Below are 24,532 nucleotides of genomic sequence, written 5' to 3'. Positions count from 1 at the left end.
ACTCACTCTGTAGGCCAGGCTGGCCTTAAACTCACCTAGATCTGCCTGCCTCTGCCTCCTGAATGCTGGGATTAAAGGTGTGTGCCACCACCAATCAGCAAGACTAAGGGTTTTGTTTGTTTGTTTGTCGTTTTATTTTGTCTTTTTTTCTTGGTTCTTTCCAGCAAAGCAGTTTGCCCAGCCCTGACTTAGCTGTTGTAGGCATTGTGACACACAGCCTTCTTTATAACTTTATCATGTTACCAAAAGGAATGTTTTAACCTTTTCATATATGTGCCATTAATGACAAAAAAGGATTTTTCTTTCTTTCTGGAATGTTAATATTTCTGTGTCTGTGAATGGTGGTATTTCAAATATTTCAAATAAGGATTTGGTGCTTATAAATTGAAGCTACTGTCTACTTTAAAGGACCTGCTAATCTTTGTTATCTTTCTCCTAGCTCAACAAATGCATATATGCTAATATACAGATTGAAGGATCCAACAAGGAATGCAAGTATGTTAGCCAATGATAAAGTCATTTCCTTTGCAGGTCTTGAAATATAAATAACTGCTTTTAGGTGATAGAAAAGTTAACACCTAAGAATTTTTTTATGCCTGGGAGAGTGAATTAAAGCACTGTTATGAACTAATACTAAGTGATAAAAACATTCTACAAAAATCTGTAGATTTGGGCATAGTGATATGCGCTTGTAATTGTAGTTACTTAGAAAGCTGAGTGTGTAGGAGGGTTCAGGAGGGTGCAGGAAGGCTACAATCCTGAGGCCTGCTAACAATTTAACAGGACCTTGTCTCAAAAATAGTAATTTTAAAGGGGCTGAGGCCATAGTTCAGTGATAGAGTTCTTAGTTAACATTCATAAGTCCCAGAGTTCTGATAACCAGTACTGTACACAGGCAGACATGTAGTCACACACAAGCACACGCACACACAAAGGTTGTTGGAAAACTCTCTTTGTTAAACAGATTAGGTATTACTTTAAGTGAGCTTATACCCTGTGCAGCATCACATTTCACCAGCTGTGTGTTCTAGAGCAAGTCACTTGACTTTTCTGAGTCTGCAGATTTGCAGACCGGAAATGATGACATCTTATCATGTATCAGTGTTGCAGTACGTGAATGAAAGCACACTTTAAGGTCTTGCAGCATTGCTAGTATGCTTGTTTTAGTTTCAAACTTCTGGATTCTGTTAGTGTCTACATAGTTTGAGAGAGGACTCCAGGTAGCCTGAAGTACTGCAGAAATTGTCAAATAGAGTTGAGTATTTCTTATTATCTAAAGATCAAATAAATTTTTGTGAATCTAATAGAAATATTTTGTTATATTTTATTAAGAAACCCATGGTAGGCATGGGCAGCAAGATGGCTCAACTGGTATAAGATGCTGTTGCCAAGTCCCATGGCCTGATTTCAGTGCTCAGAACCTCCAGAGCTGCCGCCTGACCGCCAAAAATAATCCTTAGTATAAAGTGTGTTCGTCCTTTTCTTTATATTTTTGATTATTAAAGTTTTTATTCTGGAGGGACCTCCTTGTAATCCTTACTGATTCACAATATTGCAAACATGTTAGGGTGTGTGTATGTGTGTATCTAGACACACAGATGATGAGTTTTCCAATATTCTTTTTATAATTCAAAAAAGTAATCACTAACTTTAGTCTTAACATATTTATTTTTAGTGCTCATATACCTGTTTCAACCATTATATTTTTCTTCTCATGTTCATGAACAAAAGTTGGAGTGTGGACTCACTAGTGTGTATATTTCAGGACCTGTAGTAGTTTGGCTTAGAGGCAAAGCCAGGGTTGTAATCCATGTGTTCTGTGGACCTTGCCCTAGAGAGTGCAGTGTTTCAGCCCCTCTTGGCTAACTGATCCACTCTAGTTCTGTGGTAAACACCAGGGGGCACTGTGTTGCCAGATTGGGAATGCTTTTTGCTAGTTTATTACAGGAAGGTATTCATTCGTACTGCAGTGAGGGAAAGGGGGAAGGTTTTTGTTTTTGTTGTTGTTGGTTGTTTGTTTTGGGTTTTTTTTTTAAAGACTAAAGCTGATTTCTGGAAACATTGCAATTTTACTCTTTACAGGTCCTTTGATGATAGCAATAGTCACTATTCTCCTTAAAAATCAGTCATTCGCTTTATTCAAGTGTTCTGATTTCATATTGTTTCAAATATGCTTAAAGTCACATGAAACTGTGGAGTTACCAGTTTTGTGCCTCTGCCCTTTGGTTAGAAGGCAACTGAAGGGCTCCATTGAGGAGGGAGGGAGGTAGTCATGCTCTCAGAGTGTAATGACCATTTCATGAGTAACAGTCACTCATTTGTATTACATTCCAGGCAGTAACTTTTGGGCCAGGTGCTTTTAATAAGCTTAAGGATCTGAGGTCTGAAGTAAAGTTGCCCAAGGCCACAGAGTTCCATGGTGATGGCACAATTTGAAATAAAAATTGTGAAATAAAAAAAGTTTCCAAGGCTTTTTAAAATTTTGGCATCGTGTTGGGTTCTATGATTTGAGCCATTTGCTAGATCTGAATATGGTCTCATTATCCACACCTCTTCACTATTGCCTGGAAGAATGTCTCTGCTCTGCATTAAGAGGATAGATACATATTTCCATGGAAGCACAGTAAAACAAAAAGTGTACAGGAAATTTCCCTGAGTAAAACTGTTTTATGTTCCTAGAATTTCTAGAAGTGGATGAGTACCCAGAACACATTAAGAACCTGGTACAGAAGGAGAGAGAATTGGAAGAACAGGAAAAGAGGCAACGAGAAATTGAACGCAACACATGCAAGGTTTGATTCCACATTTGTGAGTGACAAGTGCTGCTCAGGTTTGCTCTTCTGACCACTGTTGAAAGTTCTTATGACTCAGTCAGCTCTGTGGTCATTGGATATTGTGGCTTTACCACAAAAGTGTAATTTGATACTGAAGTATAGTGATGTATAGCCTGGTGGTCAGTGTTTCTGCAGCTGTGTGAGGCAGGCATTTCCATGTCCTGAGGAGGAAAGGACTGGGAAACATAGAAATGGAGGCTACACTTTAGTTACTGTGTCTTTTGCCCTCATTCAGTTAAAAGCACTGCTTGCTCTTCTGGAGGACCTAGGTTCAATGACATGGACCTACATGACAGCTCACAACCACCTATATCTCAGTTTCAAGGAATCTGACATCCTTTCTGGCCTTCAAGGGCACTAGACACACACATGGTGCAGACAGACATGCACACAAGCAAAGCACCTATACACATTAAGTTCATATAAGTATATTCAAAAATTAATATTCTTGGTGATTTCTCTTAGAGAGATAACCTTGTGAAATTCTTACAAATATTGTAAAAATTTTGACTAGAAACATATTAATCAGTGTTTTCCAAATTAGGGTAGAAAAAAAAAAAAAAGACCAGATAAGACCAAAAAATACTTCCATATAATTACACGGTTGTTGAAATTAACGTTTTGAGTTTTTTAAAGACAAAAGACTTAATCACTGTCAATTAGTTACAAATATAGAAGTAAGAGAGAATAGTCCCAACTCTGTTTTGTTTTGTTTTGTTTATTATTACATTGTTTTGACAATAAAGAAAAGCACTATCCCAAAGGATTCAGCTGGGACACTTGACCTAGTGAATTGATGATGGTGTTTTCTGTTTTGTAGATAAAATTATTCTGTTTACATCCTGTGAAACAAGTAATGATGGAAAACAAGTTGGAGGTTCATAAGGATAAGACATTAAAGGAAGCAGTAGAAATGGCTTATAAGGTATGTTAATGGATGATTAGACTTTTATTTTGATAGCACCAAAGCTTTATAGTTGAAATAGATGATTTAAGTTTCTTGAATGTTAACTGTTAATCTTCCTCCATCCTCCAACTGTTCTTTGGACTATACTCAGTTGATTTTAAAAACTAGTCAGCCTTCTGAATCCTGAAATTATTAGAAACACGTTTATTTATGCTTTCTGTTTATTTAGCAGGTATCTGTTGAGTGCCTTCTGTATGAGCCATTAAAGACAACAAAGGAAAGGCCTTGGCCTCATGGAATTTATAATCCATTAGGAAATTTTTTATGATGATTCGCAATTATTTTATTGCTTGGATGTCATAATGTAAGCAGTAGTAAATTGAGATAATTTATTCTACAACTATAAGCATAAGAACACAACTGTGTCATTGTATAGTTTGTGTTATTTTAAGAATAATGAAAAGTGGTAATTTAAATACATTTAAGCCAGGTATGACTGCTCATATCCTGTACTTTTAGCATTTGAGAGATGGAGGCAAGAAGATCAAGGGTTCAAGGTCATCTTCTTTAGCATAGCAAATTCAGGGCCAGCCTGGGTTACATTTGGTTCTTTCTCAAAACAAAAGAACTGTTTTCATTTTTGGGGGGATTGTTTTGTTAGATGATGGATTTAGAAGAGGTGATCCCCCTGGATTGCTGTCGCCTGGTAAAATATGATGAGTTTCATGATTACCTGGAACGATCGTATGAGGGAGAAGAAGATACACCAATGGGGCTGCTTCTAGGAGGAGTCAAGTCCACATACATGTTTGATTTGCTGTTGGAGACAAGAAAGCCTGATCAAATTTTTCAGTCTTACAAACCTGGAGGTAAGCAATTTTATACTCAAGTTATAATGGATTTAAATTATTGTGATCTTTTGTTCATAAAAGCAAGTGATTTAAATTTTTCACGTTCTTGAAGTATGCATAATTTTGACAGGTTGAGAAGTAGTCAGCAATGAATTTGTAGTTAAATTTTTGCTGGGATTGTTGGCGAGTGCTGTGAATCCAAGAGTTGGGAGGGTGAGATGGGTACATCATGAATTCAAGTGAATATGGTTTTAAGACCTTATCTATACACAAAATTTAAATAATGAACAGCAACAAGAAAGCATCTCTGTAGTTCCCTTCTTTAATGTGGAGTGCCTAATGATGTAAAATGCCATAGTTATCAGTTCGGATCCCAGGGGTATCTCTACCACCATCTTTCCCTCTCCTCTTTCCCCTTCTCTCTCCTATTCCTTATAGAAGCCATACACTTCCTTGCTTTGTACAGCTCTGCTGACCAAAGTATATTAAGTATACTCATCTCCCAAGAGACCTGCCTCTCATTTCTGAAAACTTGGTGGTGCTTGTATTAGCCAGACTATACTTTGTATAGAGTCTCTTTAAGAGATTTTTCCAAATGGGGTATTAAAAAGATAGAATAATTAAAGAATTACATGAATCAGTAATAAAACCAATTTCTAAAACATGACAAGGCCGTCAAGATGACTCATAGAAGGAGAGGACCAACTCACACAAGTATATTTTCACCCCCTCGTGTGTGTGTGTGTGTGTGTGTGTGTGTGTGTGAGAGAGAGAGAGAGAGAGAGAGAGAGAGAGAGAGAGAGAGAGAGAGAGAGAGAGAGAGAGAGAGAGAGGGCGGGAGGGAGGGAGGGAGGGAGGGAGAGAGAAAGAGGGCGGGAGGGAGAGAGAGGGAGAGAGATAACCCTTCAATGCAAAATAAATATTTAAAAACTGTTTTAAAAAGACTTTAAATGCAGTGGTATATGTTAATATTTAAGGAGTCATTTCTGTTATTCATTGATCATCAAGATCTTAGACTCTCTTGTCATTTCAGTGAAGCAGCATCAGAAAGATTGAGAATTGACAATGAAACAAAGTAACTGCTAAGTGGAATACTTGGCAGCTGTTTCTTTTTCAAGTGCCTAAAATCTAGTTAAGACCTAAAAGGAGGGGGAAAAAACAAACAGATAAACCAACCACACTGGTTTGGACATAGAATTTTCCATGGGATTTGAAGTGTGTTTTCTTAAAAAGAGCAATAAAGTCTCGAATGGCTTAATGGGGGTTATTTATAAGCTGTCAGGCCTCTGTCTTCCCATTAGTTTTGACTTTGCAACCTTCATATGCTTTCTGTGCTGTGGTTTGGTTTCTATTTGGATCTGTTTGCATATATATTTTATATTTGATCCAAAGCAGAAGACCAAGAAATACCTGAATTGTATTTTTAATGTGTGTAATGTAACTTGGCATTCAGAGGTCAAAAAATAATGCTTTTAAAAGAAATTAGATGGGTGTACTATAAACCTACTGTGTTGGATAATGAGGGCATACTCTGTTTTCCATCTATTAGAAACACATTGAGAATGTACTACTCATGTAAAATACGGTTTTAAAAAATTAACCTCCAGCTACATTTTTATGTTTTTTAATGCAATAGAAGTGATGGTGAAAGTTCATGTTGTCGATCTGAAGGCAGAGACTGTCGCTGCTCCTGTGACTGTGCGTGCTTATTTAAATCAGACAGTTATGGAGTTCAAACAGCTCATCTCCAAGGTAAGCGGTAAAATTGAACCATGAATATTTTGAGTTCTTGCTACATGCACAGATCACTGTGGTAGTTAAAAGTTGTAAGTTCTCTCTTAAAGGGAAATTATTTGTAGACAAAACACAACTGAAGTAGAAAGGGACACTCCAGGTAGAAGAAACAGACTGAGCATGGGGCATGTGTCAGTAGCATTTACCAGAACTGTAGTTTTTGTGAAGCACACTCTAGGGGTGTAAATTCAGTTTGTTTCACAGAAGAGCTTTGAACACTAATGGGGCTCTCATTGGTGCAGCAATAAATGGATCCTTTGTTTTTTATATAAATGTTGTGTGCTACAGAATGGTAAGTCCAGTGACACTAAACTGGTGTTCAAGGTCTGGAGGCTGAGTTTGGGGTGGCTCTGAGGAAGCTGCTTAAATCATTCAGTAAAGTCATATGGCCAAGAAGCAGATACCACCAGACTGTGGTTGCTGTGTTTCAAAGGAAGACAGAAATACAGTGAGTTGTTTGTGTTTAATATTTTATTTTGTAGGCAGGATCTTACTGTACACTGCTGGCTGGCCTCAAAGTCATTGTGTAGACCAGGCTAGTCTTGAACTCAGTAGATATTTATATCTGTTTGCCTCAACCTCCTGGGTGCTGGGAGTAAAGGTGTGCACCACCATGCCCAGTCCTAATTTTTTTTATTGCATTTATTTATTTTGTGGTATATGTGCTTCCACTCTGGCTTAGTGACGTGTAAATTGCAACAGTGAGGTGGGAAGCAGGCTTGACAGGGAAAAAGTAATGGATTAAATAGTGGCTCAGAGCATAGGCCAACTCTGAATGTTTGAGTTGGAATGAGATGATGAAAACACTTGGATCTCTTTGGACAAACGGACTGGACTGTGTGACACAAATGGCTGTTCTCTTTTAAGGGTCCCATCCTAAGCACACATACACACAGGTAATTTTTCAGCCTTCCTTACTGTCCAAGGACTGCAGGTTTAAAAAGTTTGGAGTACAGTTGTCAGCCTTCTGCCTTATCTTATAGCTCAATATCTAGGAGTTTAATTTCTGTGGTACAGGGTTGTCGTGACTAAGTGTTCTGGTTGTGAGAGATCTTGTGAGGTCTGTCAGGTTTGGTGGCTGTTACTGTGTTTAAACAGTAACAGCTAAGAGACTTTCTTCACTGTTGATAGTTACAACATCAAAAGACAAATCATAATGTGCTGTAGTACCTGATGGCTAACTTGTGCACACATGCATACCAGGTGATTATATGGCTCTATATATTTAAAATACATGCCACATGCAAACATTCAGTCCAGTGCAAAATACAAACACCAAGATGAAATTAAAAAATGTAAAAAGAAGACAAGACAGCATATTATTAGCCCGCTGTGGTGAACTAGTAACCCTCACTGGGGAGGTGTTTACAGAACAAGTGTAGTCATAAGCAGAAGTCTTGAAAGTTAGAAAGTGTTGCTTGTTCCAGTTCATAGTATAGTTAATAGAATTTTTCCTTTGAGTAACCAAAAATTGTTAAATCTCTACTTAAAATTATTTTTCCCTGACAATTCTTCTGAGGGCTCAGGGTAGGTATTAGGGTTGACACCTAGGGTCCTGCTCTGCTCAACTTTGAAGAACTTAGCATGTCTTCTTTTCTGAGTGTCTAAATCCAAGTAGAATTCTGTTGGGAAGCACATTCTATACTGACACTCTTGTTGCAGGCCACGCACTTACCTGCAGAATCCATGAGGATAGTGCTGGAGCGCTGCTACAATGACCTGCGCCTTCTCAGCATGCCCAGCAAGACCCTGAAGGCTGAGGGCTTCTTTCGGAGTAACAAGGTATGTCTTTATCTTTCGCCATTGTCTTCTATGCTGGTTACAAATGGAGTAGAGCTGAGCATTTATCATAAGCCTAGCTGCAGCCAGTACTGCCCCCATCTGTCTGTCTTAAAGTAGCCTTTCAATAGTACATAGGGCCTTCCCAAATGTCCTTCCTTTGTTATCTCGTCGTGCCTCTTTCTTACCTGACTCAGCCTTGATGCTGATCCTTTTCCCTCTGCCCAGGAGCACATTTTTCTCTTTCCCTCCCCTCCTTTAGTGACTGTCTCCCTAATTTTCATCTTTGAGTTTCTTGCTAAGACAGTCCTTCACACCAAGTCAAAAGTGTACTTAGGAGATTCCCCCACCCTTGTCCCCTTTGCCTGCTCTGTGTTCCATCTTTACCATGGCTTGCTTCATGTCGTGGTTCATCCAGGCTTTTCCTTGTTGACACTTTCCAGTCATTCATTTAGTTCATTTATACCTAACATATGTAATCTTAATATCATTTTACTAATTCTGTGTTTCTTAGTGTGTGTGTATTTTATTGAAATGCAATCTGTAGACTGGCAAGAGCACTCATTGGATATGAGATACTTGTGGCCAAGCCTGACAACCTAAATTTGACCCCATGGACATATATGGCAGAGAGAAAATTGACTACCTCAAGTTTTTCCTGAACTCTGTATGTGTGCCACACACCCATACACATATGCACATCTGTATGTTTAACCATAATAATGATAATTTGGGGTAAAGAGTGCCAGAAGAATCCTCTCCTCCACTTTTTTCCTTAAATGGTTAACCAATGGTCCACATTTGTAACATTAAATAGTAATAACTTTTTATACAAAACCCAATATACCATTGTCGAATCTATGGTTAATTGTTGCTTTGCTCTGTTTTTTGAAGACAGTGTCTTGTATTTGCCTTTAACTGGCCTTGAACTCATTACATAGTCCAGGATAGTCTATGACAATAATCCTGTCTCTATTCTCCAACTACTTAGAGTGGGTGTATATTACCATGCCTGGTCAAATTTATGCATGATGTCACAGATTTTATAACCTACTGTATACTGCCTTTTATTGGTAAGATGTGCTTATAAAGAGTAAGAATGCTACTAACCTCATATGGAATGTAACTCTCGTTTACTGTTTAGGTGTTTGTAGAAAGCTCTGAGACAGTGGATCACCAGGCAGCCTTCACAGACTCCCACTTGTGGAAACTCCTGGATCGTCATGCAAATACAATCCGGTTATTTGTTTTGCTGCCTGAACAATCTCCAGGATCTTATTCAAAAAGGACAGCATACCAAAAAGCTGGAGGTGATTCTGGTAATGTGGACGATGATTGTGAAAGAGTCAAAGGACCTGCAGGGAATTTAAAGTCTGTGGATGCCATTCTAGAAGAGAGCACTGAAAAACTCAAAAGCTTGTCACTGCAGCAGCAGCAGGATGGGGACAACGGAGACAGCAGCAAAAGCACTGAGACAAGTGACTTTGAGAATATTGAATCCCCTCTCAATGAGAGGGGCTCTTCCACCTCTATGGATAATCGAGAACTTGAACAGCACATTCAGACTTCTGACCCAGAAAACTTTCAGTCTGAAGAACGCTCGGACTCCGATGTGAATAATGACCGGAGTACAAGTTCAGTAGACAGTGACATTCTTAGCTCCAGTCACAGCAGTGACACCTTGTGCAATGCAGACAGCGCTCAGATCCCTCTGGCCAATGGACTCGACTCTCACAGTATCACAAGTAGTAGAAGAACTAAGGCAAATGAAGGGAAAAAGGAGACATGGGACACGGCTGAAGAAGACTCTGGGACTGACAGTGAATATGACGAGAGTGGCAAGAGCAGGGGGGAAATGCAGTACATGTACTTCAAAGCTGACCCCTACACTGCGGACGAAGGCTCTGGGGAAGGACACAAATGTATGTACTTGAAAGGAAGGCTCTCTGAAGCACTGTCAGTGTGGTTCTCACTTGAGTGTTGGTTCGCAGTCCAGTGCTTAGCTCTAAGTCCGCTTTACATGGACTGTAAGATAATTAGTTTTCTAAGGCTCAGGAATACTGCACTGCGGTACTTTAGGCAGTAATTACATCAAGTTAAGTAGAAGAGTATCCAGTATTAGAGAGTCCTATGGTAAGAATGCCATGGAGTACTTTTAATATAATATACACTCTCACTACCTAAGAAGCCAAATACTTTAAAGATTTTATTTTTGTTTGAGAAGTTTACATATGTATATTATTGTGTTTTGGTCAAATCCACCCCCTATATCCTCTCCTCCAATTCATTTCCTATTCTCCCACCACCTTTTTCCTAACAACTTCATGTGCTATGTTTAAACCTGCTGACTTCACTTAGTGCTGTCTATATGTGCATGGGTATGGGGCCATCTGGAGCATGAGCAGCCTCTCGGGCTACATCTCTTCAGAAAACTTGATTCTTCTTTCTCCAGCAGATAACAGTTGCCAGCAGCTCCTCAACTAGGGTTGGGACTGTGAACCCTTCCTATCTGTGCTGGGATTTTGGCTGTCTTGATCTTGTACAGGTTGTGTGCAATGACCTTGTCACATCTGGCAAATACTGCTTTATGTTTTACTACAGACATCTACTGTCTCTGGCTCTTAAAATTTTAACACCCCCTCTTCTGCAGTATTCCTGAGCCTTAGAGAGAATATGTGATATTACTGCCCCCATTTAAAGCACAACTGATTATTTTTCTCCCCCAGTAGCATGTGTAGAACCTTCCAACATTTTGAAAGTTAGCCAACAGAGAAGAAACTTCCAAATCAGTGCTAGCTTGATTTCTCCATGTCCTATAACTCAGAAATGTGGTATATTTAACAATAGGTCTTAATATCACGTTATAAAGGGTAACCAAGTAGGCTATATTGTTTGAATAGCTTCAAAAAATTTGTTACTCAGTTTGCAGGGAAAAAAGTTATATATTTCTTTTTTGTGCCCCAAAACATACTTTCCCACATCTTTTAAATATCCACATGCAAGGCAAAAGAGAGGGGGCTTGAGGGTGAGGATTTATTTGATACCTGGATCTTTTTTCCACCCCCTAATGGGAGTGGAACTCAGTGCTTTACTAATGAGCTATATTCCAACCCTTTTACTTTGCTAATTTAATTTTGTTAATTTGATAGTAGGCCAGAGACAAACTACAGTTATGGATGTTACAGATCTTTAAAGAGAGAGAGAGAGAAATTTGTAGCTGGGACATGTGGCACAAGCCTTTAATCCAGCACTGGGGAGACAGTCGCCAGGATCTCTGTGAGCTGAATGCCAGTATGGTCTACTGAGCAAGTTCAGGATAGCCAGGGTGTTACACAGACAAACCCTATCTCGAGAAACCAAAAAGAGAGAGATTTGCCAGTGTAAGCATTTGAGATACGCAGTAACAACAGACATGCTCACAGTGTAGAACTGTGTGAGATGTAAAAAGAACTTTGGGGAAGGGCTTTGACAAAACCACTGGCTAGAGCTACCCAGACAGTTAACAAGAAAGCTAGAGTCAAGATACACTTCTATTCCCAAGTATGAAAAGAAAGTAGCTGAAAGTGAAATGCTTATTAGCATTATTCTTTAACAAATCGTGCCTAGCTTGGTGATGTGGGCCTCTTACCCCAGTATTGAGGGGGTAGAGGCAGGAAGATCTCTAGGAGTTATAGGCCATCCTTGGCTACATAGTGAGATTCTGAAAAAAACACAAACAAAGCATATATTAATACCCCCTTATGGTTTTAATTTTCAAAATCGTCTATCTCCAAATTACTAAAGCAAATCCTGGTGTCCTCCATTTGACAGAGTAGAAAGCTGAAGCTCACAGAGGATGAAGACAGTGAGCCACAGGACTGCCACAAAGTATAGGGCTTCTATTTTTTTAAGATTTTTTTTTTACTTATGTTAGAGGAAGAGATATATATATATATATATATATATATATATATATATATATATATATATATATATATATATATATATATATATATATATATATATATATATATATATATATATATATATATGGAGGTCGTATCTGAGGAGTCCAGAAATGGAAATCAGATCATTTGAAACTGGAATTATAGGTGGTTGTGAGTGGCTCTACATGGGAACTGGTCCTCTGCAAGAGTAACAGGCCTCTTAACTGTTGAGCCAGCTTTGCAGTCCCTGTAAGGCTTCTGATTGAATGTGCGTGGTTCCTTTACCTTTGGAAAAGAACCCCCAGGTGTCAAGCCCTGTGTTAGAAGTAGAAATGAAGAGAGCCACCCTGTCAGTAAAGTGCTTGCCTTGTAGACATGAAGACCTGAGTTTAGTACCCAAAGCCTATGTAAGAACCAAGAGGTATAGTCTCATATACTTGCACTTATAGTCCCAGCTCTGAGAAGGCAGAGAAATGCAGATCCCTAGGGATCTTGGAGCAGACAGACTACTAAGCTAGGTCCAAACCAATGAGAAGTTCTGTCTCAAAACCAAGAGAGCAGGCTTCAAAGGAGCAGTACCTGAGAGTGCTCTCTGGCCTCCACACGAAAGCAGCACACATGTGCATGCAGACTTGCACACGTGTACACACACAAAGAGATTTGGCCCAGTGAGATAGCCATCAGGTAAACATGATTCCTGCTGAGCCTTGATGACTTGTGTTTGATCCCTGGACTCACATGCAGGAAAGAGCCAACTCCTACAAGTTGCCCTCTGACCTCCACATATACTCTATGTCCCCTTATTCATACAGAGAGAAGTCAATAAATGGGAAAGTGTTTTCTAAAAAGAAAGAAAAGACAGTCTGAAAATGAAAAGTCTTGTTTTTTAAACAAACTAATCAATAATAGTGGTGCATAGATAGATTTTAACTAATGAGCTATAACTAACACCGGAATCCTTTGACATTGATATTATTTGTCTTATAGAAACTCAAGTGTCAAAGTGTAGACTGCTAGGTAGATTGGTTGCAGAAGTGTATTGTACTAGTGCTAAGTCTCCATCCAGGGCCCCTCAAAAGGCACATTAGCTTGCGTATGTGAGTTCATGTAAGTCCTCTCAGCAGCTTTGTAAAACCTGTTTCCTCCGGTGAAACACCTAGTTCAAACAGGTTTGATTGTCTGGGGTCATATTCCTGCTAAGTTAAGCTCCTAGAATTCCACTCTAGTATTCTGATTGTGAGCTATCATCTGGTTCCCACTGTCAGTTTGGCCTACTTACAGTACTACAGTGGTCAGGTCTAGTAGACCAAGAATTCCTTATCCCAAGAATGTCCTGCATAGCATTGGCAGCTGACCTAGGGAATAACTGCAATTAAGACTGATTCTTAAGCCACCTGCTGTGCTTCAAGAATTACTTAAGGGTGTGATTACTTTAAAATTTGGGTATCCTAAAAATACTTAAAGTTGTGTTATGAGGAGACTGAATATGGTTTTTCTCTTGTAAGCTTCCTTTCTGCAGTTTTTATAAGCAGAAAGGAAGAGGTGTGATGGTCATCTCTAAAACAGCTTCGAACCACGACAGTGAGTCTTTGCTGAAACTGTAAATACAGAGAAGTCTAGTCTCAGGCTACAAAATGGATCCAGGAAATCCAGACTAGATTGGATCAGTAACCTACAGTTGAGTCTCCTGGAAGCTAAAAAAAGGAACCAAATGGTATTCAAGTCTTTGTTGGCTCCTAGTATCCTATGGGAGAACTGAGGCTCACATTGGCTCCTTGCTTACATAAAGCCCTCAGCTTTTGATTTCCAGCCACCTGCCATTACACACCTCCTTCAGAATCCTCAGTATCTTGATGAACAGTGCAAATGTAAATTTGTTTCCCATATGATTAACAGTTGGAGAATTGTTAGAATTCTTAACACTTAGAATTCTTCAGGCAATTAAAAAAAGTTAAAAACTGCTTCAAATGTCACATAGTAAAACCAAGCTCATCAGTGTCCATATTTTCTCCTAGATTATACTTCTTACATTTGCTTATACCTATTTTATGACCAGGAAAGTAGTCAATGAGGATTAATTCACTTGAAAGAAATACTCAGAATGTTTCATCCAGCCAGTTCAGCTAGCCTGATAATGTAAGCCAGAGTGTTTATGGCCTTTTGTAAAGTTGAAAGGAAGCCTACTAACAAGGGAGCCTTAGTGCTGTTGGAGGACACCCTGTCGGCAAGGCTGCTCTTGTGTTTGTTCCTTATTATAAGAGAAAAAGACAGAGAACTTAGGCCTGGGACCATATGTGCCAGACTGTGAAGACCAGGATAGTTAGATGTGTTCTCACAGGGTACAGAGGGCTGAAGGAGGTAGGCATCAGGAAGAAATATAGAAAATAACTTATTGGCCAGACATGATGATACACATCTTTAATCCCAACATTGAAGCAGAATTCTTGAATGCCATGTCAGCCACGGTTACATAGACCTATCTAAAGAAAAGAAAAGTTTTCAAGAGATAATCCTATCAAAATGCCAAAAAAGTTTCAGTTTAAGCCTGGGACAGGTGAGAACAATGCATCATTTACATACAGTCCTGCTACATACAGCTCACCTACAAGATAATGTTCATCTCAGCATGCTAGTTCAAAGGTTTGTCCTAATAGAAATTCCGGGGATTAGTCCAGACAGTGTCGCTAACAGACTTTGAAACAGCTGCTATAGGTCTGCTAAAAGCTTCCTAAATGTGTGAGCTCATTGAATTCACACACAGCACTGTGCTGCTGTGCTTTCATTTTCATTTTCCCTATGCAAAATGGGGGTGGAAGCCAGTGGCTCCCTACTTCTTAGGGCAGTAAGCAGAGGGCCAGAACTAGCACTGTGTGAGAGTGGAAAGCCTTTGTGTTTTAAGAGTCACCCTAGAGCAGTAGTTCTCAACCTGTGGGGACAATCAAATGGCCCTTCATAGGAGTTGCCAAAGACCATCAGAAAATATAGATATTTATTTTATGATCTATAACAGCAGCAGAATTACAGTCATGAAGTAAAAATGAAATAATTTTATGGTCAGGGTCACCACAACATGAAGAACTGTATCAAAGGGTCACAGCTTTGGGAAGGTTGAGAACCACTACACTAGAAGTTTGGTAGATTACATCTATCAAGTCCTCAGTCTGTATCTGGGTTGTTTATATTTTGTTTCACTATTTTATTCAGTGTTGTTTATTACCTAAAAATCTAGTAAAAGAAGGGAGACTTTTTCCTGTTGATGGTATAAGAAATGTGGTCTGTTTTACTTAACATTCAAGGGGCTGCTTTCACATTTTTGTTCCTGTTTTGTTTGGTTTTTATACTTAGGGTTGATGGTGCATGTTGATAAGAGAATCACCCTGGCAGCTTTCAAACAGCATTTAGAGCCCTTTGTTGGAGTCCTCTCCTCTCACTTCAAGGTTTTTCGAGTGTACACCAGCAATCAAGAGTTTGAGACCGTCCGGTTGAATGAGACCCTTTCATCATTTTCAGATGACAATAAGGTTGACTGCAATAACCCTTGTAGAGTTGGTCCATTTAAGAATGGGTTTGAGAACACCTTGGAGTTCTTTCAGTAACACATAGGAAGCCCCCAGGATGGGAGGCTGGCAGCTACTGGGTGTTTACATTGTCTTTGCTTGTTCATCCAACAGGCATGGTTAAATGTGAACTGTGTGTCAGTTGTAGTTGTAGTGCTGTGGAGACTGGGGTGAAGGTGCACCTGTTCTTCAGGAGCCCATGAGATAGAGGATGGGGAAAACAGAAGCTAACAGCAGAGTGAGCCTAGGTTTCTCTGCTGGGGCAGTTCATCTCAAAGAATATTCTTGATTTATAGATCACAATCCGACTGGGGAGAGCACTGAAGAAGGGAGAGTACAGAGTTAAAGTGTGCCAGCTCTTAGTCAATGAGCAAGAGGTGAGTGACACAGAAGGGTACCAACATCACCTAAGGGTAGAGATGGCTCCTAGTGGTTCATCTCACTTCTGCTAGGATAGTACAAAACTAACTTGTATCCCAGTGTCTTAGTCAGGGTTTCTGTTGCTGCAACAAAACACCATGACCCCCCAAAAAAAAAAAAAGTTGGAGAGGTAAGGGTTTATTTAGCTTGCATTTCCGTACTACTGTTCATTATCAAAGGGAGTCAGGACAGAACTCAAACGGCAGAAACTTGGAGGCAGGAGCTGACACAGAGGCCATGGAGAGGTGTTACTTACTGGTTTGCTCCCCGTGTCTTGATCAGCCTGCTTCCTTGTATAACCTAGGAGCAGCAGCTCAGGGCCAGCACAACCCACAGTGGACTGGGCCTTCCCTCATTGATTACATGAGAAATTGCTTTACAGCTAGATCTTACGGAGGCATTTCCTTAACAGAGGCCCCTTCTCTGATGACTTTAGCTTGTATGAAGTTGACACAAAACCAGCCAGTATACCCAGTGAGGTCATCTTTATAAAACAGGCAACCATGAGTTAGCCCTGTGGTGTGTTGTCACACTGCTGGAATAAGCAGGGTTTTTCTGCATTGAAAAGGAAATGCATGGTTGCCTTCTAGGAAGGATGGCACTGTACTACAAGGTGGTAGCAGCTTACCTATGTGAGTGCCTTTTGTGTCCAAGATCACCATGGGTTTAAAGGCATCTCTGTAGTGTGACGACACTTCCTACAGAGACTCAGTTAAACCCCATCAGTTATCTCTGTGATGTAAGTCTTGTTTAGTATTCCCAATCTGTAGATGAAGAACCAGCACAGAGAAGTTAAGTAACCTGCTCAAGCTCACACAGTTCAAATGCTGAATAAAGGCTCTGAGCATTTCTGCTTTAGGAAGTAGTCAGAATATTTCAGTTTATCTCATGTATAAGAAGAGTTGGGCCTAATTGCCCAAAGAATAAGAAATATTTCTAAGATGCTCATACATACCATATATAGAGAGAGCTAGACAAACATGAAAACTTTGAACATTTTAAACAATGCTTTTATTAATTGAATAATGTTTTATCACTCACCTCTATTTTTACTCACATACCTCTTCTGAGGCCTTTATTATATGTTGGAGATTGAGTGCATATTTTTTTATTATATAATCCATGGAACTGTGCCTCTTACTTTCAAAATAATCATAGTTGTATTACAAATATGAATGTAGTATCCTAGTTAATTGTCATGATAACTCTGAAAGGAAGCTGTTGTCCCCAGTTTATAGAAAAGAAAACTGAGGTATAAGCCATTAAGCAAGGCTGCTCACATCCACTGAGCTTATAAGTTATGGAATTAATACTGGGAACAAGGAGACAGATTCTAAAACTCAAGTTCTTGCTTGTCACACTACCCAACACAAATAATATTTCTTCCTAACCCTTGCTTCACTGTGACACAAGCTCTAATCGTGTTTTTGCATTCCTAGCCATGCAAGTTTCTGCTAGATGCTGTATTTGCTAAAGGCATGACAGTGCGGCAATCGAAAGAGGAGCTGATTCCTCAACTCAGGGAGCAGTGTGGCCTAGACCTCAGCATTGACAGGTAAGTGAGGCCCCAGGGCCAGCCTCTCTCATGCTGCTATGCCTTTCTCCCACTGTGGAGCCAAGGATTGGGAGCATTAAGCAGCTGTTCTAGACTTCTCCTTTCCCTAAGAATACAGAATGTGATGTGCTAGAGGCTAGGTTTCTGCATCACTTCCCCTGAATCTTAATGAGTAATCGTTATTTTTGTACCTTGAACACAGTTGATTTTGGGTGTCAATTAATGTAACTTTTTACATTAAATGCTTAAAATTAGAGCAGTTTTTGGTGTATTGTTCTTTAGGTTTCGTCTAAGGAAGAAAACATGGAAGAATCCTGGCACTGTCTTTTTGGATTATCATATTTATGAAGAAGATATTAATATTTCCAGCAACTGGGAAGTTTTCCTGGAAGTTCTTGATGGTATTGCCATTGTTTTATAGAGAAATATCAATTAGAAAAACCATAGAGCTAATGGAAGCCTGATCCCAAGCTTAGTTGTGATAGGTGCCTTTACAGTGCCATAATGGTGTCCTAGTCAGCCTCAGACTGGGGCTCTGGGGACTGACAGGATGCTTGCCCTGTCCCTCAGCCTCTTCTTTCCTTCCTTGTTCCTAACATAACTGTTTGTGTTATGTTTAGAAGATATCTCCTGTCTTCTCCCTTCTTATGTTTTTTTTTCTTTTTTCTCATTTTCCCTTATGTAAAAATTGTAATTTAAAAGTTAGATGTTTTTCATCTTTTCAGGAAATTCTGTTGGTGTTTTCTGAGACATTCTTATTTTCTTTATAGCTGTCCCATATTTATGTTGAGCATATGCTATTGAAAAATGTGTCAAAGATGTTGAGAGCATCTGTGTTAGTGACCTGGGCCACTGACTTAATGCTACCAGCAAACAGGAGAGCTTAATGGCAGGAGCTCAGTGTTTACTGAGGTTAGAGGTCAGGGCTAGTGGGTCTGTTTCCTTTCTTCTTGATGTTATGGAGGAGGCGTACCTTCCGCTTGGTGAGCTACCTTTGGCTTGTAGCTAGCTAGACCTCACACCCCAACTTTGTTTTCATCTCCACATTCTGGTCTCTCCGTGGGTTTGTTTGTACCCAACCTTTTCCCCCTTTGTAAAAGTACACTAGTCATCTTGAATTGATGTGTACCCTAATGATCTTATTTTAGTTTGATTCCATAGCTATAATAAGGCTACATTCTAAGTTACTTGAAACTCGGACTCCATGTCTTTTAGAGCAAGCAGCTGGGCCCATGACAGTGACCTAGAGCAGCACTTGTGTCCAACACAATTCCCACTTTCACTTTCAGCACTGGGACCAACCAAATACTCTTCAAGAGTAGTGGATGGAGAGTTGGCTTCTGGAAGGTCACATTGAAGTAAACAGTTTGCTCTTTTTACATCTACAATCTATAAAATAAGGTCACGATAATTCTTAGAGAATCCAGTATTCCTTCTTATTACTGGCTGTTTCTAATCTAAAATAGCTTAAATGTAACAAGGTAAACTTCCAGTTACAAGTTAACTGGGGGAGCAAGGAACTACCAGGGCACCAGGCAAATGCTGTGTGCAGGTGTTCTTGGGATGTCTGGGGCCTGAGAGAATAATAGCCACGTCTGAGCAGGTTGAGAGGAGATCATGAAGGTCACAGAAATAGGCTAGCGTTACAGGAGGTGGCATCACATAGAAGATACCTGCCGTGTATTATGTCTATGTACATCTTAGCATCAAAATAAATGGGTAAGAAAAGAGTCATGTGATTAAATCCCAGCAGCACTTATTGATCCATAATTTACCAAATGCTGCTAGTCTCTGGTGCTGTAAACATGAATATGCTAGAGACTGTCCCCCACATACTGAGTCTGAGAGGAGTGGACCTGCAGGTGTATCACTTGCAAGTTGCTAGTTGCTAAGAGACTAGCCACAATAGAAATTGCTTGTATGTGCACCAGAGAGGTGAATGACAGGTGCATTTTGAAGAGCCTTTGAGTTTAGATACAATGAAAGATGAATTGATGGTAGTTTGGGTCAATAAAAAAAAATAAAATAAAGATGACTTGATAGTAATTTGGATTGGAGTAGGTGCTACTGGCACTGGAGGAGCAGCTTAAAGACCTAAAGGGGAGAGTGACTGGAAAAACAGTCGGTTAGGGACACTGATGGCAGGTGATGGCGAGGGAGAGTTGTCTTCTGAGAGAAGAGGGTTGTGTACACCTGCTTTAAAAGAAAGACAGGGACTGCAGGCGTGACTCAGCACCTACATGCACTGGCTGATCTTACAGAGGACACAAAACATGCATGTGGTACACAGATACATATGTAGGCAAAACACCCATACACATAAAATAAATACATACATTTTTTTAAAAGGAACTGAAGATATAGCTCAGTGATTGAAAGTTCCATGAGCACTTACACACACACACACACACACACACACACACACACACACACACAAATAAAAAATTTAATTCTGTCTAGTTAGGAACTACAGAAAAAGTAAGATTATAAGCCCTTAGAGAAAATAGACTGCTGTGTATAACCCTGCATGTTCTTAGGTGTAGAGAAGATGAAGTCCATGTCACAGCTTGCCATTTTAACAAGACGATGGAGGCCTTCAGAGATGAAGTTGGATCCCTTCCAGGAGCTTGTGTTGGAGAGCAATAGTGTTGATGAACTTCGAGAGAAGGTAAGTTCACTTATGAGGCAATACTTGTCTTTCTGTGTTATTTAGGAAGTAAGTACTGGCCACTGAAGGCATGAGTCTTCCTTGGTCTGTGTCATACTTTGTACCACTAAGGTCACTTGGAGCTCCTTATGTTTTGAAATTACTTTGTTTCATTTGTCTAGAGGAGAACCTTCACTTTTCATTATTTTGCCAACTTTGTCCTAAGTATTTAAAAGTAGCTAGAAACTATTATACTCCTACATGGCTAAATAAATAAAGGAAAGAGAATTGAATAGAGGTCCTGGGCCATACTATTCTGAACTACCTTCTGGCATCTGGTCATAGAAGCTAAACAGACTTGGGCCTGGTTGGCTCTTAAATGGAGTTGAATAGAGAATGACGATGTGCATTGCATTTTACAATAATTAAGGTGCCTAAGGGAGGGGGAATGTCCTTCTCTATCCGTGGTACTACTTCAGTGGGCATTTTTAAAAACCTTTACCTCCCATAGTGCATGCCTGAAGGTCCCACACTTAAGAAGTAACTCAGTTGCAGTTGCCTGGTATGTGCAAGGCCCTGAGTTTAATTCCCCAAATAATTCTAAGATATATGTGAAATAAAGGAAAATGATACATGTGCTTCTTGGATATTTGGAGAAAAATACTTGTGATCATAATCTCTGGCCAGTGTTTCTCAGCATTGAGAACAAAGGCATGTGCCACACTATTGCCCCTGTCTTAACAAAGAGAACATAGGCTGCTTAATCTTAAGGTGGGCAAAGGATGTCAGCTGTCAACTTGTAGAAGAAAAACAAAGGCAAGAATAACCTCCTTTGAGCTCTTCACTTGGTGAGGATTTAGAAAATCAAAAACTTAGAAAATGGACTTTCCAACTTTGGGGGCGATGAGCAAGGCTGTATGGCTCTGGTAAGTTTTCAGAGTGGCAGGTGTTATCTGTGTACTGTCAGCTCCTTGGAGGAGCAAAACTGCACACTCCAATGAGATCTGTGAGGTCACTCTGCATTCTTTGTTTCCACATTGGCCATATGCAGTGAGTGTAGAGATAGCTCAGAGTCAAACTTTATGCTTTTAGAAATGTGTGAATGTGATAGTGTAGAGTTGAGTCTGGAAGGAGTATGCTAGCATGCTTTAGGGGCTTGCGTTTACATGGTGGGCAGAGAGGTGGATTTCACTGTCTGCCTCTAATATTTGAACATCAAATGTGTTAGTTTTAAGTCCTGCTAATTTTGTTTCAAAAGAAAAGGAAAATAACTTCTTGAGAAAAATTATTTTTAAGTAACTTACATACAACTTTTTTTTCCTAGCTGAGTGAAATCAGTGGCATTCCTTTGGAAGACATTGAATTTGCCAAGGTAAAGCCTCAGAATGTTTGCTTCCCATTGCTGGTGTGCCGCAGGTGTGGTTCAGGGTGTGATTCATGCAGTCATTCTTTCTCTCCTCAGGGTAGGGGAACCTTCCCCTGTGATATTTCTGTCCTTGATATTCATCAAGATTTGGACTGGAATCCTAAAGTTTCTACCCTGAATGTTTGGCCTCTTTATATCTGCGATGATGGTGCCGTCATATTTTATAGGTAAAGTACAGTGATTTTGTTGTTGCTACTGCTGATGTGTTTGTGTCATTGTGTCTTTACAGTGCCTTTGACACCACAGCACTAAGCAGTAGAAATACAGTGAATGCTGCACATCACTGCATGAAGCTTGAAGTACCTTAGTTAAAGTAGGAAAAAGAATACCATGTGCTGCCACACATCTGTGATCCCAGCAACAGAGAAGTAGAGGCAAGAGGATCAGGGTTCAGGGCCACTATCTGCTATAAGTAGATTTGAGACCAGCCTGGGCTACATGAGACCCTATCTTAGACCATCCCCTAAAAAAAAAAAAAAAAAAAAAAAGTTGGGGAAGACAGACAAGATGACATAGCCTGTAAAGGCACTTGCCACCCTAGAACTCAAATAGTGGAAGGAGAGAAACAACTCCTCCAAATTGTCCTCCAACTTCACATATGTGCCATGGCACATGTGTACCCATTCATTATAACATAACATGAATATGACAAAGAAACCAATAAGATTAATTGCAAGAAATTCTTTTAATCCAGTGCATACAAAATGTTACTGCAGTATGCCACTTATATAATTATGGGGTAGTTTACATCCTTCACTTATAGTTGTCTAAGAGAGACTGTGTGTCACACTCTCAGCATGGCTCCACGTGGGCAAGGCATGCCTCAGATGCTCTCTAGCCACTATGTTGGACAACACATACAAAGGAAAATGGTGACAGTGCTGTATTTGAGGAGAATCCAGGCTATTTCCTAGAACTATTGTCTGTTGTAAGTAATGTTAGTAATGCTGATTGTTTACTTTTAATACTAACATGAGTTGATTCTGTGCTGTTTCAAGAAATGAATTCTGTGCACATGTGGTTTCCATTAGCAACCTAGTGTGTCAGAGGAAGAGGAAGAACACCATAGTACTGACAGAAGTGAACAGGGCAAGTGGCCAGCTGGAATAATGCATTTCTGTTTTACATAAAGGGATAAAACAGAAGAAGTAATGGAATTGACAGATGAGCAAAGAAATGAATTGATGAAAAAGGAAAGCAGCCGACTGCAGAAGACGGGACATCGTGTGACATACTCCCCTCGCAAAGAGAAAGCACTCAAGATCTACCTGGATGGGGCGCCAAATAAAGATGTGGTTCAAGACTGACCACCAGTGTAGCCTTTCCCCTGAGTGCTCGTTTAAGTAGATGGTTCACTACTGCTGGGTAGTGCCATTTTGGCCGGACATGGTTTGGGTAACCCCATGACACCAGCACTGATTGGACCGCCCTTCACCAATCAGAAGCTCAGTGCCCAGTGGGCCACTGCCTTGACTTGGAATCATGTTGTGCACTATGGTCAGATGTACTGTAAAGCCAAGGATGTGCAAAGAGAAATAAGCAAAGCCTGCTACTATGAAGGGAGGGGGACAAGTAGATTCACTGATTGTGGACAAATGTGCACATAGCCGCTAGTAAAACTAGCCTCAAACAGGATGCTCATAGCTTAATAATAAAAGCTGTGCAAAGGCCATGAATGAATGAATCTTCTGTTTATTTCATTGATACACACATTACCTCATTGACAGTTCTGAAGCAAATGCAACTGTGTTGACTTTTGAAAAGCAGCAAAGAGGAGCTGAAGGAGTTTTAGAACCAGCGTAGCCCACAGAGGAATTAGGAAGGTGTGTTATTTTGTTTGACTTTTTGCAAAGTATTAAGAACCTTAGGGAGACAGCCCAACACCTTTTTCCTTGGGCCACGCCCAGTAGGTGTGCTCAGCTGCTGCAGGTTTGTGATTAGAACCAACTGTCTGTAAGCTATGGATGTAGAGAATGTCTCCCTCCTTCACTCTGCATGTAAATACAGTGGTCCTGTCTGAGTTCTCCCAGCTGTAGCTCCGCTGTCTGCCAAGGTTCTTTGCCTCTCATTCGTCATGTACATTTGTGTACGCTGAAGCTTAGCAGTCTGTCTATGAACTCCTCGTTGAGACTCCATAGGATGTATTTGCTCGTTAATGAGGGTTCTCTGTTCAGTAGCTTCAAGATCTTTTCTCTGTACATTTATTTTAAAAGAATTTCTTCAAGTTTAAGTCTTCTAGAATGCTTGTAAAGTCCCATTTTAATTTTTAAGAGTCGATTTGTAGTTCTGTAGTTTAACTTTGGGGAACCATCTGCCCATCATATGGAAAAAAGTTTCTCGGGGGCCTTGGTGTAGACTTGGTGCCACATGATTCATTGCAGAGTGTGGTAGAGTCAGCAGGCTTCCTCTGCTCTGCTAAGTACATAAACTTTGAAATACTATCTAATTTATAAAAGTCAATAAAAGGTTTTGGTAAATCTTTTTCATGCAAGATGCTGTTTACAACAATGAACATGCCAATAAAACATTTGTTCATGTTGCTGTGTTATCTTAGTCATTAACCTCGGGGGACAACAATGGATCTGGGTACAGAGTAAGAATCTTATTCTGTGATGAACTATATATAGTGAAGTTCTCAGATCAAAACCCGACTCTTTCAGAATCAGATTTTTACTCTTTTTATTTTTCTCTTAAGAGATGCTTAATGAGAATATTAGCAAATGTTGACTCTCTGGTTTGAGTATAATTAACAGTTCTGTCTTGGATGTGGTCCAGGCTTTCTTACTTGGGACGTGGGCATCGATCTGCTCCCTCGGACTGGCTTCCTGGCAAGCAC

At 39.9% G+C, this 24,532-nt stretch overlaps 1 protein-coding gene across 4 annotated transcripts in view; it reads left to right on the top strand.

The window, feature by feature from the left end:
- Positions 1 to 24,208, top strand: part of USP47 (ubiquitin specific peptidase 47) — an 83,231-nt gene extending 59,023 nt beyond the window's left edge. For all 4 annotated transcript variants that reach the window (XM_080913201.1, XM_080913199.1, XM_080913202.1 and 1 more), the window contains 15 exons: positions 440 to 495; positions 2,680 to 2,792; positions 3,655 to 3,759; positions 4,403 to 4,610; positions 6,229 to 6,344; positions 8,049 to 8,168; positions 9,310 to 10,087; positions 15,437 to 15,612; positions 15,945 to 16,025; positions 17,508 to 17,623; positions 17,906 to 18,024; positions 20,161 to 20,291; positions 21,595 to 21,642; positions 21,733 to 21,863; positions 22,829 to 24,208. In XM_080913201.1, coding sequence (XP_080769327.1) covers positions 440 to 495; positions 2,680 to 2,792; positions 3,655 to 3,759; positions 4,403 to 4,610; positions 6,229 to 6,344; positions 8,049 to 8,168; positions 9,310 to 10,087; positions 15,437 to 15,612; positions 15,945 to 16,025; positions 17,508 to 17,623; positions 17,906 to 18,024; positions 20,161 to 20,291; positions 21,595 to 21,642; positions 21,733 to 21,863; positions 22,829 to 23,003 — 2,473 coding nt within the window. In that variant the 3' untranslated portion in view covers positions 23,004 to 24,208. The remainder of the gene's footprint in view (positions 1 to 439; positions 496 to 2,679; positions 2,793 to 3,654; positions 3,760 to 4,402; positions 4,611 to 6,228; positions 6,345 to 8,048; positions 8,169 to 9,309; positions 10,088 to 15,436; positions 15,613 to 15,944; positions 16,026 to 17,507; positions 17,624 to 17,905; positions 18,025 to 20,160; positions 20,292 to 21,594; positions 21,643 to 21,732; positions 21,864 to 22,828) is intronic.
- Positions 24,209 to 24,532: the final 324 nt, after the last annotated feature.

The sequence above is a fragment of the Micromys minutus genome (assembly GCF_963924665.1).
Source record: "Micromys minutus genome assembly, chromosome: 2".
Taxonomy (NCBI): domain Eukaryota; kingdom Metazoa; phylum Chordata; class Mammalia; order Rodentia; family Muridae; genus Micromys; species Micromys minutus.
Note: the sequence above shows the minus strand (reverse complement) of the source record. Positions and strands in the feature narration are given on the sequence as shown.